At 39.8% G+C, this 15,991-nt stretch overlaps 1 protein-coding gene across 3 annotated transcripts in view; it reads right to left on the bottom strand.

Annotated features, from left to right (window-relative positions):
* Positions 1 to 11,477: 11,477 nt before the first annotated feature.
* The window catches only part of LOC123580918 (general transcription factor IIH subunit 2), a 36,374-nt gene continuing 31,860 nt past the window's right edge, over positions 11,478 to 15,991 (bottom strand). For 2 of the 3 annotated variants that reach the window (XM_045446369.1, XM_045446380.1), the window contains exons 15-16: positions 15,537 to 15,576; positions 11,478 to 12,073 (exon numbers count right to left, since the gene is read on the bottom strand). In XM_045446369.1, coding sequence (XP_045302325.1) covers positions 11,954 to 12,073; positions 15,537 to 15,576 — 160 coding nt within the window. In that variant the 3' untranslated portion in view covers positions 11,478 to 11,953. The remainder of the gene's footprint in view (positions 12,074 to 15,536; positions 15,577 to 15,991) is intronic. The other variant, XM_045446389.1, reaches the window with a different exon arrangement.

Below are 15,991 nucleotides of genomic sequence, written 5' to 3'. Positions count from 1 at the left end.
TTGCACAGTTCACTGGGAAGTTACCGGTCAGTGTTCCAGGGTTGTGAGTCAACAGGCATGAGGTCAGAACTCGAAAGGAATAATAAAACCTGCCAAGTCCCACAGCATAAAGTATTTTATTCTAAATAGTTCATGATTAATGAAAGCTTATGATGCTAGTATAAATCTTCTTTCTGGGATGATGGCAGTTTCTACCTTTCTGGTATCTTTGAGGATTTTCTCTTTTATCTTTGGGGTTATAAACATTCTTAGGATATTGTCTAGGTGTGGGTGCTTTTACATTCATTGCCCTGGGCACCCAGCGGGCTTTTTCATTCTGAACAGGTGGAGCTCCCAACAGCCCTGGGCGATTATCTTTAATTTCCTAACTTCCTACTGTTTTTCTCTTTTCACTCTGCCTGGTATCCCCATTCAGTTGGAAATCTAAGTCTTAACTTTCTTTTCCCTCAAACATTCTCTTACCAGTTTGCTCTACTTCCTGGAGATTTCCCCTCCTATATTCTTTCAATTCTCCCACAACAATCCTTAGTGTCAGCCATTCTACTTCTATTTCCCCACAGCTCTTTCTTGTGGTGACGGTTCCTTGTTTTCACATCTAATTTTTTAAACCAATGCAATCCTTTTCAGTCTCTTCTCTGATACTATCAAATGACAAAACTAAAACAATCTAGTAACAAGTTTGATGTCCTTTATTCAAGGGAACAGAATCCACGTATGGGGGAGTACAGGACCTCACAAGCAGCTAGCGTGCTCTTCCCGAGGGATTTTGCGCTGGCGCCAGCTTTATAGAGAAGAGTTAACACGGAAACAGGATGACTGGCTAGGAGGTCGACGCTTCCCTTGTAAGGCTGGCAGGCTCTGTTTTCTACAGTGAGCTAAAGTAGCTAAAGCTGAGTTGAAGGATTGTGACTGGTATCGTTAGGCTTCCTTGACAGGTGTTTCCTGTAAGTGCAGGCTGACTTAGGCTTTGTTGTTGTTTGTTTCATGTTTTTATTTATTTTTGAGAGAGGGGAGGAGCGGGGGAACAAAGGATCCGAAGCAGGCTCTGTGCCGACAGCACGAAGCTCAATGCGGGGCTAGAACTCACAAACTGTGCGCCAAAGAGGGATCCTCAACCAACTGAGCCACCCAGCCGCCCCTGACTTACGTTTAGATTTGTGACTTGGCCTGGGCCCCTGGGGTCATCTCCATTTTGTGGGTCCATCTCTACAAATTAACTTCATCAATACTGATGTTTAAGTTCATCTGTCTCCTGCATTATCTGTTTCCTCCAAGGTTCTTACCATTTATCTTGGTGTCTATTTTTCACATCATCAGCTTTCCTCAAATGTATCCTGGTCTTCGGTTTCACATTTAAGGATGAAGTGGGGCGCCTGGGTGGCGCAGTCGGTTAAGCGTCTGACTTCAGCCAGGTCACGATTTCGCGGTCCGTGAGTTCGAGCCCCGCGTCGGGCTCTGGGCTGATGGCTCAGAGCCTGGAGCCTGTTTCCGATTCTGTGTCTCCTTCTCTCTCTGCCCCTCCCCCGTTCATGCCCTGTCTCTCTCTGTCTCAAAAATAAATAAACGTTTAAAAAAAAATTAAAAAAAAAAAAAAGAATGAAGCAAATTAAATGCTGATTGGTCAGAGTTAGGGTTAAAAAAATCCAGTTAAGTCACATGAGTGTGATTTGAACCTAAGCCCTTTACTTTATGGAGAACAGACTGGAAAACCAAGATTTACCCCAGCCAAGCCAGCCTTAAATGTCAGAGAAACCCCTCAGAAAATGATTTCCAGTTACCTGTAGGGACAGAGCTAGCAGCTGAAAGAAAGCTCACTTGAGATGTTCCTTGAGCATCAAACGGTCGGTTCTGGAAGGATTCTTTGGGGGTGACAGTGCCCACACTAACTCCTCAAAGTTCATTGAAACAGTTTTTTCTCTGTTTTTTAAGAGAAGAATCTGATTTTTTGCCTTGGGGCTAACACCTGGCTACAAATAACCGAATGGTGCAGTAGAGGGAGCTGGCCTTTAAATTGGTCCCTCGACATTCAGCCCTTCCTGTCATTCCTGCCCTTCTCACCTGGCAATTTGGGTCCCCAGTCTTCTTTGCAGGGGACATACTCTCCCACAGGTTATGGGTACATTCCGGCTGTGGTTTTCTTCAGCCTATTCATTGATTACTACAGCGGTGTGCTGTTCCCAAGGGAACTCCCAGTGGCGTTCCCACCTTCCAAAAATTTGTTAAAATATTCTGTGCACGGATGGTCCCCTCCTGCTTTCTTAATTTTGGAGGGTTTATACTTTTTAAAATCATTTCAGCAAGACTGTGTAACTATTACCAATAATAGGCAATTTACTAGGGTTTAAAATAAATAGGTCTATTAAATAGGTAATTTAACAGGTAAATTTATTAAGGTCTAGGACTTGCCTGGCACAGCTCTAAGCATGTTAGATGTGTCCATCCAATCCCTTGAACAGTCCAAAGGAAGTAGGTATGATTATGATCTCCATTTTACAGACGGGGTAACTCAGGCACATAGGGGTTCAGATGAATCAGATAGTCTGGCTATGGAGTCTGCACTTTTAACTGCTATGTTGTGCTGCCATAAGGCTAGATTTTAGGGAAAGGCAAACCTAGGTAATCCAGAAAGCTCATTCCCTATCCTTTTTGGTAGTTGAGCAAATTGCTGAGTTAGGGAGGCTTTTGTTACCCGCATCATTGGAATGTGAACTCACTGGCTAAGCTCTTATCCAACAAGGTCATTCTCCCAGCTAAGAAGCAATCATTGTTAACTAGATGACCAGGTATTCACCAGCCCCTCCTCGCTTTTCTAATAGCATGTATAATGTTACAGGGACAGTGCTCTTTTGAAGCACTTTCCGTGGTGCATCCCACTGTTGTTGAACCAACAGTTCCTCTTATAGGTAGTCCAGAGGTTGGTGGAAACTGTCCACACCGATGACACTTCTGCCTATAAAACTTTCCCCAATCGACCTTACTGTTCATCTATAATGTTGTGTGCGTCTTGCCCAATGCACATTACATTTATTGTAGCACCTTATAGATTTTGTTGCCTCTATGGATTGGATTTTTTTTTTAACTTAAAATTCTACCTTCAAAATATTTATTGGTGATGTACAGGACTCTTTCTGGTCTGTTTTAAAGATATGAATGTAATGGGGCGCCTGCGTGGCTCAGTCGGTTAAGTGTCCAACTTCAATTCAGGTCACGATCTCACGGTTTGTGACCTGCGTCGGGCTCTGTGCTGACAGCTCGGAGCCTGGAGCCTGCTTCGGATTCTGTGTCTCCCTCTCTCTCTGCCCCTCCCCTGCTCACACTCTGTCTCTTTCTCTCTCAAAAATAAATAAACGTTAAAAAACTTTTTTTTAAATGTATGAGTGTAAATCCTCTTGTATATTGGAAGTAGATATTTGTATCTTCTCAACATGATGACACTTTGGTCTTTTACAGTCATTTCATTGTCTTGTCACATGGATTATATGCTTCAATATTATGTTTATTTATTTTATTTTTTAATTTTTTTTTACCGTTTATTTTTGAGACAGAGAGAGACAGAGCATGAACGGGGGAGGGTCAGAGAGAGGGAGACACAGAATCTGAAACAGGCTCCAGGCTCTGAGCTGTCAGCACAGAGCCCGATGCGGGGTTCGAACTCACGGACCGCGAGATCATGACCTGAGCCAAAGTCAGCTGCTCAACCGACTGAGCCACCCAGGCACCCCAATATTATGTTGCTCTAAAACAGTGATAATAGATATCCTATCTTACTTTTTATAAGATTCTTTTTAAGTTTATTTATTTGAGAGAGAGAGTGTGAGCAGGGGAAGGACAGAGAGAGAGGGAGAGAGAATCCCAAAGGCTGCTCCACATCGTCAGCCCAGATGCAGGGCTCGAATCCATCAACCGTGAGATCATGACCTGAGCCGAAATCAAGAGTCCCTCAACTGATTGAGCCACCCAAGCACCCCACCCTTATTCTTGACTTCACTAGGAATTCTTCTAAACTTTCACCCTTAAGAATATTTGATGTGGGGGGTGCCTGGGTGGCTCGGTTGGTTGAGCGTCTGACTTCGCCTCAGGTCATGATCTCGCAGTTAAAGAGTTTGAGCCCCATGTCCGGCTCTGTGCTGACAGCTTAGAGTCTGGAGCCTGCTTTGGATTCTGTGTCTCTCTCCCTCTCTGCCCCTCTCCCGCTCACACTCTGTCTCTCTCTCTCAAAAATGAATAAATGTTAAAAAAAAAAAAAAAAAGAATATTTGATGTGGATTTTGAGTGGATATCCCTTATCAGTTGAAAGAAGTCCCCATTTACTCCCAGTGACACTGAACTCTGCATAGCCTTAAAAGTCAGTAGAATTCTATTATTAGGACCTACCTGTTTTTAAGCTCTGTGCACGTTTACAATATGGTGAGAGGCAGTGCTTTTCCTACTTTAGCATTTATCACAGCCACCCGGAGGATTTGCTGAGACACAGATGTCTAGGCCCATTCCCAAAGCTGGTGACAGGCCTGAGAATATGGCTGTCTATAGTTCCCAGGTGACGCTCATGCTACTGGTCCAGGAACCACCCTTAGAATAATTGATTATACAGGTCCTTGAAACATCCCTCTTCCTCCAAAGAGTCGATTCTTAATACCTAAAATTGGAACTGAATTATCCCAAGAGAGGCACATCTCACGAAAGTCAGATACCTGAAAATTAAAAGATTATCTGCCCTTACGGTAAGATAGAGACAGGCCAGTAGATAAGTGTTATTTAGCCTGTGTGGCTTTTGAAAAATTATTTTAATTCTAGTACAGTTAACATAGCGTTTTATTAGTTTCAGGTGTACAAGTAGCGATTCAACAATTCTATACATCGTATAGCCTGTGCGCTTTTTAAAAATTAGATGTCAACACTTAAAACTTAGGAGAACTCATTATTAGCACTTTCACACTGACTTCTTCATAGCTCTGCGTCTTAGGCTGGGAGGTCCACCGATCCACAGGGTTAGAGTTTGTGTCCTTTTTTTGGTGTCTACATCCTAATGCCTACGATCCCATCAGATAGGCAGCAGGTATACAAGGTTTATTTAGAGAATTTATAAACCAAGAAGCTGTGTATTATTTCCAGGGCCCTGGCCCGAGGTGTGACTCAAATAGCAATTGAGTCAAGTGAAATAAAGAATTTAAGTCCCATGAAAACCCCAGAAGAGTCCCCAGTCAACCTCATAACTGGAGGCCCCAGAGATTAGAGAACATGGAAAGAATATAATGAACCCTCTATTCTTATAAAACCAGATCCAAAGAGGGTATTAGGACACTCCTAAGACTATTTCCCAAAAGTGTGCCAATGTCTTCTGACCCCTTCTTCCTTGCTAGGTTCCCGGGACTCAGACTTCTCACCCTTTCTCATGAACTCTTGCACCCACTAAAGGCCTTAAGATTCTACCACCCCACTGTCTGTCATCTGGACATACCCTATGTCACCACCATGAAACCATTCCTCTTGTTATGTATTAGCCAATCATTACAGAGATACAGACAGCTGAACACAGATATGGCCGCAAACATGAGGAAGTTACAAAGGATTGAGCAATGTTGCAAAATGTTTATGGTTCTTCTTCTGACTGCCATTCGGAGCATTAGTGGCCCTGTTGTCCCCTCACAGGTTCCACACTGTGAGTATAGCATGTATTCATATATACAGTGGGTCACATACAGTCCTTAAACACAGGACCTACAGGCTTTTAATCTACTCATTTCTTCATCTTGCATGGATATAGTTATTCTCAAGGGTATATTGCCATATGGAAAATGTATTGCTTGAACCAGTGACCCAAATAAAATTTTATTCCAGTTCCCTTCCAACCTCCAGCTCCATACTTCCTACCTTATTTGATGAACATGACCGCTTTTGCGTTATTATTCAGGCCCTCAACTAACAGCTAACATTTAACTACATTACTTTATTTTCATTTGCTTCATTACAGTTTCCCAGGATTCCATATATTTTATTTTTGAATAATTTCTTTACAGGGCTCAAAAATTTAAACTGTGTAAAAATACTAAAAAATAATTCTCACTCTCTTCCCTGTGTTTGTCTACTCAGTTCTAGACCCTCACCCCAGACAACCACTTTTACTGGTTCCCTGGGTATTCTTCCAGTGTTTTATTTATTTTAAGTGTTTATTTTGGAGAGAGAGAGAGTGACCAGGGGAGGTACAGAGAGGGAGACAGAGGATCTGAAGCAGGCTCCTTGCTGACAGTGGAGAGCCTGATGTGGGGCTCAAATTCATGAACCACGAGATCATGACCCAAGCGGAAGTCAGATACTCGACCAACTGAGCCACCCAGGCACCCCTATTTTTTTTTTTAAGTGTATTTATTTTGAGAGAGAACGCGTGAGTTGGGGAGGGGCAGAGAGAGAGGGAAAGTGAATCTGTCAGTGCAGAGCCTGATGCAGGGCTTGATCTCACGAACATGAGATCATGACCTGAGCTGAAGTCTGATGCGTAACCAACTGAGCCACCCAGGTGCCCCTGTGTTTTATTTTTTAAAGGCCCCTTACTGAGATATACTTCACATACCACACGACCTACCCATTCAAAGTGTACAATTCATCAGTTTTCAGTAGGTTCACAGAGTTGAACAATCATTACCACCACACTATCTAATGATAGATTATTTTTATCATTCCAGAAAGTAGCTCTATGCCCATTAACATTCACTCATTGCCCTAGCTGTTCACAGCACTCGTTTACAATCTTTACTTTCCTAAGGTGCAGAGAGATATCTCTTCCTTCATTCTTTTTTTTTTTTTTTTTTTTTTTTTTTTTGTTTTGGCCCAACATGGGGCTTGAATTCACAACCCAGAGATCAAATCTCATGCTCTACCTAATGACTCAGCCAGGCATCTTAACGTATATTGTTTTTTGTTTTTTTTTTTAAGTAGTCTCTATGCCCACTGTGGGGCTCCTCATTCTTGATCTCAGTAATAGGAGTCTTTTTTTTTTTTTTTTTTTTTGGTTAATCTAGCTAAAGATTTGTCAATTTTGTTGAACCAACTTTAGGTTTGTTGATTTTCTCTATTGTTTTCTAGTGTTTCTTCGCACTAACACAAATCATCTGAATTTTCCTTCTTCCTTACATAAATAGGAGGTAGCACACTGTGTACTTTGAGCACCAGTATATTCTGAAGGATGTAACTGAGGGAAAATGGTCCTAAATAAATCTGAGATGTAAGAAGAAATGAAGAGCCATGAAACTGGTAAATATGTAATTAGATCTTAATAAACGACGACTGATTAAAACAAATATTGTTTTATGAAACGAAGGAAATAATTATATATACAATGACAATAACATAGAAATGAGGAAGAAGGTAAATGAGGTTTACTGTATTATCTGTAATACACAGATATGGGCCTTTATGCCCATATCAACTTTAGATTCTCATGTTATGAATGAAAGGCCATATCAACTTTAGATTCTCATGTTATGAATGAATATTGTACACAAACTTTTTATTTATTTTTGAAAGCGGGGAGACAGCATGAGGAGGGGAGAGGCAAAGAGAGGCAGAGGGAGAGGGGAGAGAGAATCCCAAGCACTCTGCACTGTCAGCAGAGCCCGACACGGGGCTTGATCTCATGAGCCGCGAGATCATGACCTGAGCTGAAATCAAGAGTTGAACACTTAACCGACTGAGCCATCCAGGGGCCCCTGAACACAAACTTCTAACTCCCCTTTACATTCCCGTGGCTGCTTCCTTCTTTCTGGGCTCTTGCCTGCCTCCAAACTGAAGTACACCAAGCCTATCTGACCCGAGGTTCCCCCACCTTCCACAGTTACCTGCAATGCCACACCACTGAGCAGGAGGTTTGGCTTTCTAAGCAGTTGCCGATGGACCAAGTGACAACTCTGTGTGGCAAGCCTTGGCCAACGGGAAATGTCAGATGGAAGAAGTTAGGAAATCACACTGCCCTCCTTCCTTTCTTTGAAGAACTGCTCGGAGGGGCAGTTTCTTCTTATAAACCTCCTGGAGAAGTCACGCACTCTGAGTAAACACTGCATGCTGGGTGACTCTTCACAGCTCATGACCAAGCCTGGCCACTGTGGGAACACATCACATCAGGACTTTCCATTTTCTTCCCTACCCTCACTTCCCTGAATCTATACCTCCTAATACTTTCATTTTCTGCCTCAAGTTCTACTTTCTAGAGGACTCAAGTTGAACAGTGGTGTGTATTGTAAATTCTAGGATAAATGCTAAAAGAATAAAAACAAGTATACACTTTCCAAATTAGACAAGGAAAAACATAAAATGGTAAACTGTCAATCCAAAAAAGGACAAGAAAAGAAAAATAAAGATGGAATAGTTTAAACAAATAGCACAAAGTTAGATGGTAAATTTAAATCCGAATATACCAGCAGGCACATTAAGTATAAATGGACTAAATGTTTCAATTAAAAAACAAAGATTGTCAGGCGAAATAAAAGAGAATATGAAGTAAGGGGTGCCTGGGTGGCTCAGCTGGTTAAATGTCCCACTTGGGCTCAGGTCATGATCTCATGGTTCATGGTTTAGAGCTCGGCATCAGGCTCTGTGCAAACAGCCCGGAGCCTGGAGCCTGCATCGGATTCTGTGTCTCACTCGCTCCTTGCCCCTCCCCCACTTACACTCTGTCTCTCAAAAATAAACATTTAAAACATTTAAAAAATATATGAAGTAAATCGTAGGCATTTAAAAGTATTTAAAATGAATCTAATTTTCATAACGAATGCTATGTATTAAAAAGTTTTCTCATTAATTCAATAAAAGAACTGAGAAATCCATACCATTCAGAAAGATCTCTAATGTTAAATAGTTTCCTTCAATATCATAGTATACTGTGAAGTTCCAACACGGAAAGTAAAGACTGGAACTAAGTCTTAGATCACCATTTCTATTTCTGTAATCTTTTTAAAATTATTATTATTATTATTATTATTATTATTATTATTTGAGAGAGAGACAGCGTGCATGAGCAGGGGAAAAGGCAAAGAGGGAGTGAGAGAGAATTTTAAGAGAATTATAAGCCCCCAACTCGGGGCTCAATCCCATAACCCCAGGATCATGACCTGAGCCGAAATCAAGAGTCAGATGCTTAACCAATTGAGCCACACATTTGGCGCCCCTATTTCTGTCATCTCCAACAAGCCAATATCTTCTCTATAATTGTGACAGAAATTCCTCCTTAAGCCTAACTAAAATATTCACCTTACCCTTACCAAGTATGCACAGGAAATGCAACCATGTAGAGAGATAAAGCAGATAAAAAAAAGATGGCACTGAATATTCCTTTTATATAAGGTAGCGAGGGCGTATCTCAAACATATGTTTAGTAACTTTTCAAGACTCATGGCCTTTCTTCTAAATCAGGTGAGGGGGATACAATACTGTGATCATGTTAAGGAATCTCCTATAAGCTACTGATAACCTCTGTTGACAGAACAGAAGGAAGACAGCAGTTTACCTATAGCTGAAATCTATTTCTGCATAAAGAACAATTTGGGGATAGGCTCAGAGAGTAATAAGACTCATGGGAGAAAGATCTATTACTTTCATTTGGTCACATTATGTCTTCGTGAGTGTTTGTGCACACTATTCAAAATGCATATTCCTGGGCTCAGTTCAAGATATTTTTTAGCTTTTGAAGTTTTATTTATTTGGTGGGGGTTGGGGGGGGTGGTGTGCAGAGAGAGAGGGAGAGAATCCCAAGCAGGCTCTGTACTGTCAGCGCAGACCAACACAGGGCTCAGTCCCCCGAATCATGAGATCATGACCTGAGCCAAAACAAGAGTTGAATGCCTAACCAACTGAGCCATGTGGGCGCCCCAAGATTTATTGAATAGACTCTCTAAGGTAGGATTATATCATCTTTACTGATAATGCTTTTCACTAAGAATTGCTTTTATAAAATCATAAATATCATAGTGACACTCAATCTAGAGTAAAGTTTGTAGATTTAAAATAAACATACCTTTGCTATAGAAACCTTAATAATTCTCAACAGGGTATACCATGAAGAGTTCTCCCTATAATGGTACCTCTATACTGAACCTGAAATACAGACCTCTTCATACATTCTCACCTAAGTTTTTCCAGTGAAAACACTGGGAAAGTTAAAGGGGATTTTGTTGAATAATCCCTGGGTATGAACCTGAATGAGGCTAACAGGAATAGACACAACTTTGGCTTCATTAGCCTGAACAAAAAGGTAAACCAGTTTCATATCCAACAAAATGGTGGTATTAGATATACTCCATTAGGTAAAATCCTTTACCAACTATTACAAAGGATGCAGTAGGCTTACCTTATGAAAGTGAAGGAAGACCTTTTCTTTCCCTCCATGTGAATGTCCCCTTCAGTTAAGCTTTCTGGCTGTGTTATCACAGTAACTGATGAAGGTAGGAATGTCAACTGTTTCTAGGCAACTTTCTGGTGACATAAAGGACTCCTGGCTACTAAACTGTATCTGGACTGAATGCACTATAAATCATCGGATGGGAACCTCAAGCTTTGGGCTCCTCTGAGTGTGGTATCTCTTAAGACTGATATGTCCCTTGTGGGGACGCTGGAAGTTGTACTTAGAGATAGTGGCTCCTTGAGGCCTGTGAAGGATCTCATCACCTTGCACCTAAACTGTTTTGGGTGAACTGCTACAGGACCTCTCGTGCTAAGAAGGACTGCTGGACACTGTCCTACTGGCAGCCCGCTGTTCCCATTTATTATCTCTTTTGAGTATACCATGTGGCCATGGTAATCTTTTAAGTTTGAATGTTTAAACTTAAAAAGACCCCTTTTGGGGCGTCTGGGTGGCTCAGCCGGTTGAGCGTCCGACTTCGGCTCAGGTCACGATCTCGCGGCCTATGAGTTCGAGCCCCACGTCGGGCTCTGTACTGACAGCTCAGAGCCTGGAGCCTGCTTCCGATTCTGTGTCTCCCTCTCTCTCTACCCCTTCCCCACTCATGCTCTGTCTTTCTCTCTGTAAAAAATAAATAAACATTAAAAAAAAAAAAAAAGACCCCTTTTGGTCATAGCTATAAATAATTTTAGATGCATGAATTCTGTAATTATATTCTAATTGTTTAGTTAAGCCTAAAGAAACCCCTCAGGTGGGTGTAGCAGTAATAATTTCCTAACTACTGCTTAATTTTCTTTTTTAATTTTTTTAACATTTATTGATTTCTGAGAGACAGAATGTGAGAGGGGGAGGGGCAGAGAGAGGAGACACAGAATCCGAAGCAGGCTCCAGGCTCCAAGCTGGCAGCACAGAGCCAGCCCGATGCAAGGCCTGAACCCATGAACCACGAGATCATGACCTGAGTCAAAGCTGGACACTTAATCAACTGAGCCACCTAGGCGCCCCTAACTACTGCTTCATGTGAGACGAATCTCAGTGAATTCACACTTATACTTTTCTTTTTACACGAAAATTGAATAAAAATAAACTATAGATTCTTCATTTACTTTAATTATAAGGCAGTAAAACTGTCATATCAATTTAATAATTGTAAATAACTTAAATACAATAATGTATAATGACTGAAAACATTGTTAACTCAAAATAATAGAAAACAAAATTGAGTAAAGTACTATTGAAATCTGGGCATTTCTATGACAAGACATAAATTTTAAAATGTAATAAAATCCTACATTTTATTTTTTACTTTTTTTTTTAAGTTTATTTTATCTTTTAGTAATCCAACATGGGGCTCAGACTCAGAACCTTGAGATCAAGAGTCTCATTCTCTTCCAACGGAACTAGCCAGGTGCTCCAATCCCTTATTTTCTCAGCAAAAAGCTTCTTAAATCATATTTTCCTTTCAAACTGGCCTTCATATTTTAACTGGAACTTCTTTTAAAGGATCATTTCATTTACAGTTGCAGATGTCCTCTTAACACATACAATGTGCACTATATGCTGGAATCAAATCCCTGAAGAAGTTGGAATCTTATGAATACAGCCAGGACAGCAGTGGAGAGAATCGTGAACAAAAACATCACAGTCCACACAGAAAACATTTTGGCACACAGCACAAACATAGACCTGCAGTGAAAAGAAGAAAAGAGATTTTAAAAAATAGTTTCCCAGAGTTAAGTGCAGCATAGCTAGAAGACATTCACACTGCTTTGCTCTTCCATTATCAATTTGCAATTATCCTTATCAATTTGCCCCGCCCACCTATCTATTATTTCCACTGTATTATTTATTCTCAAATCTCAGGTGATTATTTTTCCAAAAAAAACCCTATTCCTTAGAAATCAAAAAATTACTTTGTTTTGACTCATTACAGTCTGTTGTGTTGTAAGACACTGTCAATTGCTTCATTTTATGTAAATGTCTGGGGAAGACACATGAACTTGAAAGTAGTGCTGGTTTCAAATGCTTAGAATGGTCATTTCTCTGATGCGAATAAAAAGAAAAGCATGGGAGCACCTGGGTGGCTCAGTCGGTTAAGTGTCCAACTCTTGATTTCAGCTCAGGTCATGATCTCACGGATTAAACACCCAGGGCTCTGGGCTGTCATGGCAGAGACCACTTGGGATTCTCTCTCTCCCTGTCTCTCTTTCTCCCTCGAGATAACTTAACTGATATGACACAGCTGTCAGTGCAAAGCCTGCTTGGGATTCTCTCTCTCCCTCTCTCCCTCAAAATAAATAAACTTAAAAAAAAAATCTTAAAAAAAAATAAAAAGAAAAGCACAAAATTGTAACACAGATTTAGTTATTGCTAGGGAATGACCTCACAACTGCACAAATTATATTCCCCTTTTACTTAACTATTGAACTACTTAATATGGGAAAAGACACCAATAAGATAAAATTTAAAAATCTATAATTCTATCAGTATTTCATATAGGGATACTTGTGCCATGGAGTAAAATTACCAAGGCAGCACCATACACAGATAAAAAAATTACTAAATCTCAAAAAGTATACAAGTAAAGATATGTTCTTAAAAACAGTCAAATGATGGCACAAAAATAGATGCTAAGATCAATGGAACAGAAGAGAGAACCTGGAAATGGCCCCACAAACATATGGCCAACTAATCTTTGACAAAGCAGAAAAGAATATCCAATGAATAAAAACAGTCTCTTCAGCAAGTGATGCTGGGAAAACTGGACAGTGACATGCAGAAAAATGAACCTGGACCACTTTCTTACACCACAGACAAAAATAAAGTCAAAATGGATGAAAGACCTAAATGGAAGACAGGGAGCCATCAAAATCCTTGAGGAGAAAGCAGGCAAAAACCTCTTTGATCTTGGCCACAGCAACTTCTTACTCAACACGTCTCTGGAGGCAAGGGAAATCAAAGGAAAAATGAACTATTGGGACCTCATGAAAATAAAAAGCTTCTGCACAGTGAAGGAAACAATCAGCAAAACTAAAAAGCAACCAACATAATGGGAGAAGATATATGCAAACAACATAACGGATAAAGGCTTAGTATCCAAAATCTATAAAGAACTTATCAAACTCAACACCCAAAAAACAAATAATCTGGTGAAGAAATGGGCAAAAGACATGAACAGACACTTGTTCAAAGAAGAGATCCAGATGGCCAACTGACACCTGAAAAAATGCTCCCTCCACATCACTCATCATCAGGGAAATACAAATCAAAACCACAATGAGATACCACCTCACACATGTCAGAATGGCTAACATTAACCACTCAGGCAACAACAGATGTTGTCAAGGATGTGGAGAAAGAGGATCTCTTCTGTATTGTTGGTGGGAATGCAAGCTGGTGCAGCCACTCTGGAAAACAGTATGGAGGTTCCTCAAAAAACTAAAAATAGAACTACCCTATTACCCAGCAATTGTACTACTAGGTATTTATCCAAGGGATACAGGTGTGCTGTTTTGAAGGGACACATGCACCCCAATGTTTATAGCAGCACTATCAATAATAGCCAAAGTATGGAAAGAGCCCAAATGTCCATCGACGGATGAATGGATAAAGAAGATAAAGAAGATGTGGTGTGTATATATATATATATATATATATATATATATATATATATATATATATATATAAAATTACTCAGCAATCAAAAAGAAGGAAACCTTGCCATTTGCAACTACGTGGATGGAACTAGAGGGTAATAGGCTAAGTGAAATTAGTTAGGGGAAGACAAATATCAATATGACTACACTCATATGAGGATGTTATGATACAGCACAGATGAACATAAGGGAAGGGAAACAAAAATAACATAAAAACAGGGAGGGGGACAAAACAGAAGAGACTCATAAATATGGAGAACAAACTGAGGGTTGCTGGAGGGGTTGTGGGAGGGGGGATGGGCTAAATGGGTAAGGGGCATTAAGGAATCTACTCCTGAAATTAGTGTTGCACTATATGTTAACTTAGATATAAATTAAAAAAAAAAAAAAAAATTAAAAAAAAAAAGCACATTTAACAGTATAGTCTAAGTTCAGACCTTCAGAAGGACAGTCTGGTAGCATATATTAAAATGTCAAATATGAGTGCTGAATATGAATACCCTTTGACCTAACAATTTCTGTTCTGAGTCCCCAGAGAAACCACTGTGTATATGCAGAAAGAAATATGTACCAGATGTTCCTTGCATCATAGCTTGTAGCAAAAAAACTGTTAAGAATCAAACCCACTCCCCGTCCAAAAAAAAGTCAAAAGATTCAATGGTGGTTATAATGAGGATGAAGCTACCAATGTCAGAGGCACGCAAAAATTAATAAAATTGTTTTATCAAATATGAGAGTAAAACAAGCAAGCAATCCTGCCAACTAATATTTTATACAGTGTATAAAGTACAGTTTTAAATATGGACACATTACCAATAAAAATAAAACTACACACTGATCTTATCTGCATCTTTACATCAGTGTATACATTCAAATTGCACCCTTCAAAATTTTTGAAAATATTTTCTAATTGGCACAATCGGGGAACAACCTCTGGTCTGAAACCACCTTAAATGGTAACTTCAAAGTACACTGTGACAGAGCCTAAAGTAAGGTATGGAGAAAAAACTTTTAATACTTTCCATCTAAATGCATTTTAGCTTGCAAACTAAAGACAGTTTAAAGTACTAAAATATTATTACAGGAAAACTAGAATGGAGAAATATAAAAAAAAAAAACTAATTTTTTAAAATTTTATTTATTTTTGGGAGAGAGAGAAAGAGAGCATGATTGGGGGGGTCGGGGTCAGAAAGAGAGGGGGACAGAGGATCTGAAGAGGGCTCTGTGCTGACAGCAGCGAGTCTGATGCAGAGCTCAAACTCATGAACTGGTGAAATCATGATCTGAGCTGAAATCAGATGCTCAACCAACTGAGCCACCTAGGTGCCCCTATTTAAACTAATTTACTTCCATTTATCCTCTACCTACTGTTATCCCTTCTGAGGGATAACCTGATAAGAGCCTGGTTTTTAATAATATACTGTAAACTTCTAATGCTATTTCCTCAGTATTTCTTAGACAATACTTAGCATTTAGAAAGCACATGAACTTACGTGCTGGTCTTTTAATTCCCCCTGACATCCATAACAAAATCTGAAAAAGAAAGTTTAAGAATTATTTGTTAGGAACTCACTTGTTAATACAGTTCGGCAAAATCTCAGTAACAAGAATCCTGTAAATAATAAGTAATTATCTTTACATATGACTTTTATGAGAAAGACAGAATCAAGAATACCAATAATTTAAGAAAATTCTATAGCCCCAAGGTCATCTCACAAAGCAAAATTCTACCTTAAAAAATTTTTAATTTTTCAGATAAAGACAGGTATCATGTTTTCACCCATAGGAGGAAGTTGAGAAACTTAACAGAAGACCATGGGAGAAGGGTAAGAAAAAAATATATATCTATATAGTTACAGAGAGGGAGGCAAACCATAAGAGACTTTTAAAGAGAACAAATGGAAGGTGGAAGGGAGTGGGGGATAGGGAATGGGTGATGGGTACTGAG

The sequence above is a fragment of the Leopardus geoffroyi genome, chromosome A1 (genome assembly GCF_018350155.1).
Source record: "Leopardus geoffroyi isolate Oge1 chromosome A1, O.geoffroyi_Oge1_pat1.0, whole genome shotgun sequence".
In the NCBI taxonomy this organism is placed as follows: domain Eukaryota; kingdom Metazoa; phylum Chordata; class Mammalia; order Carnivora; family Felidae; genus Leopardus; species Leopardus geoffroyi.
The sequence above is the reverse complement of the archived record's forward strand: the minus strand, read 5'-3'. Positions and strand labels throughout refer to the sequence as shown.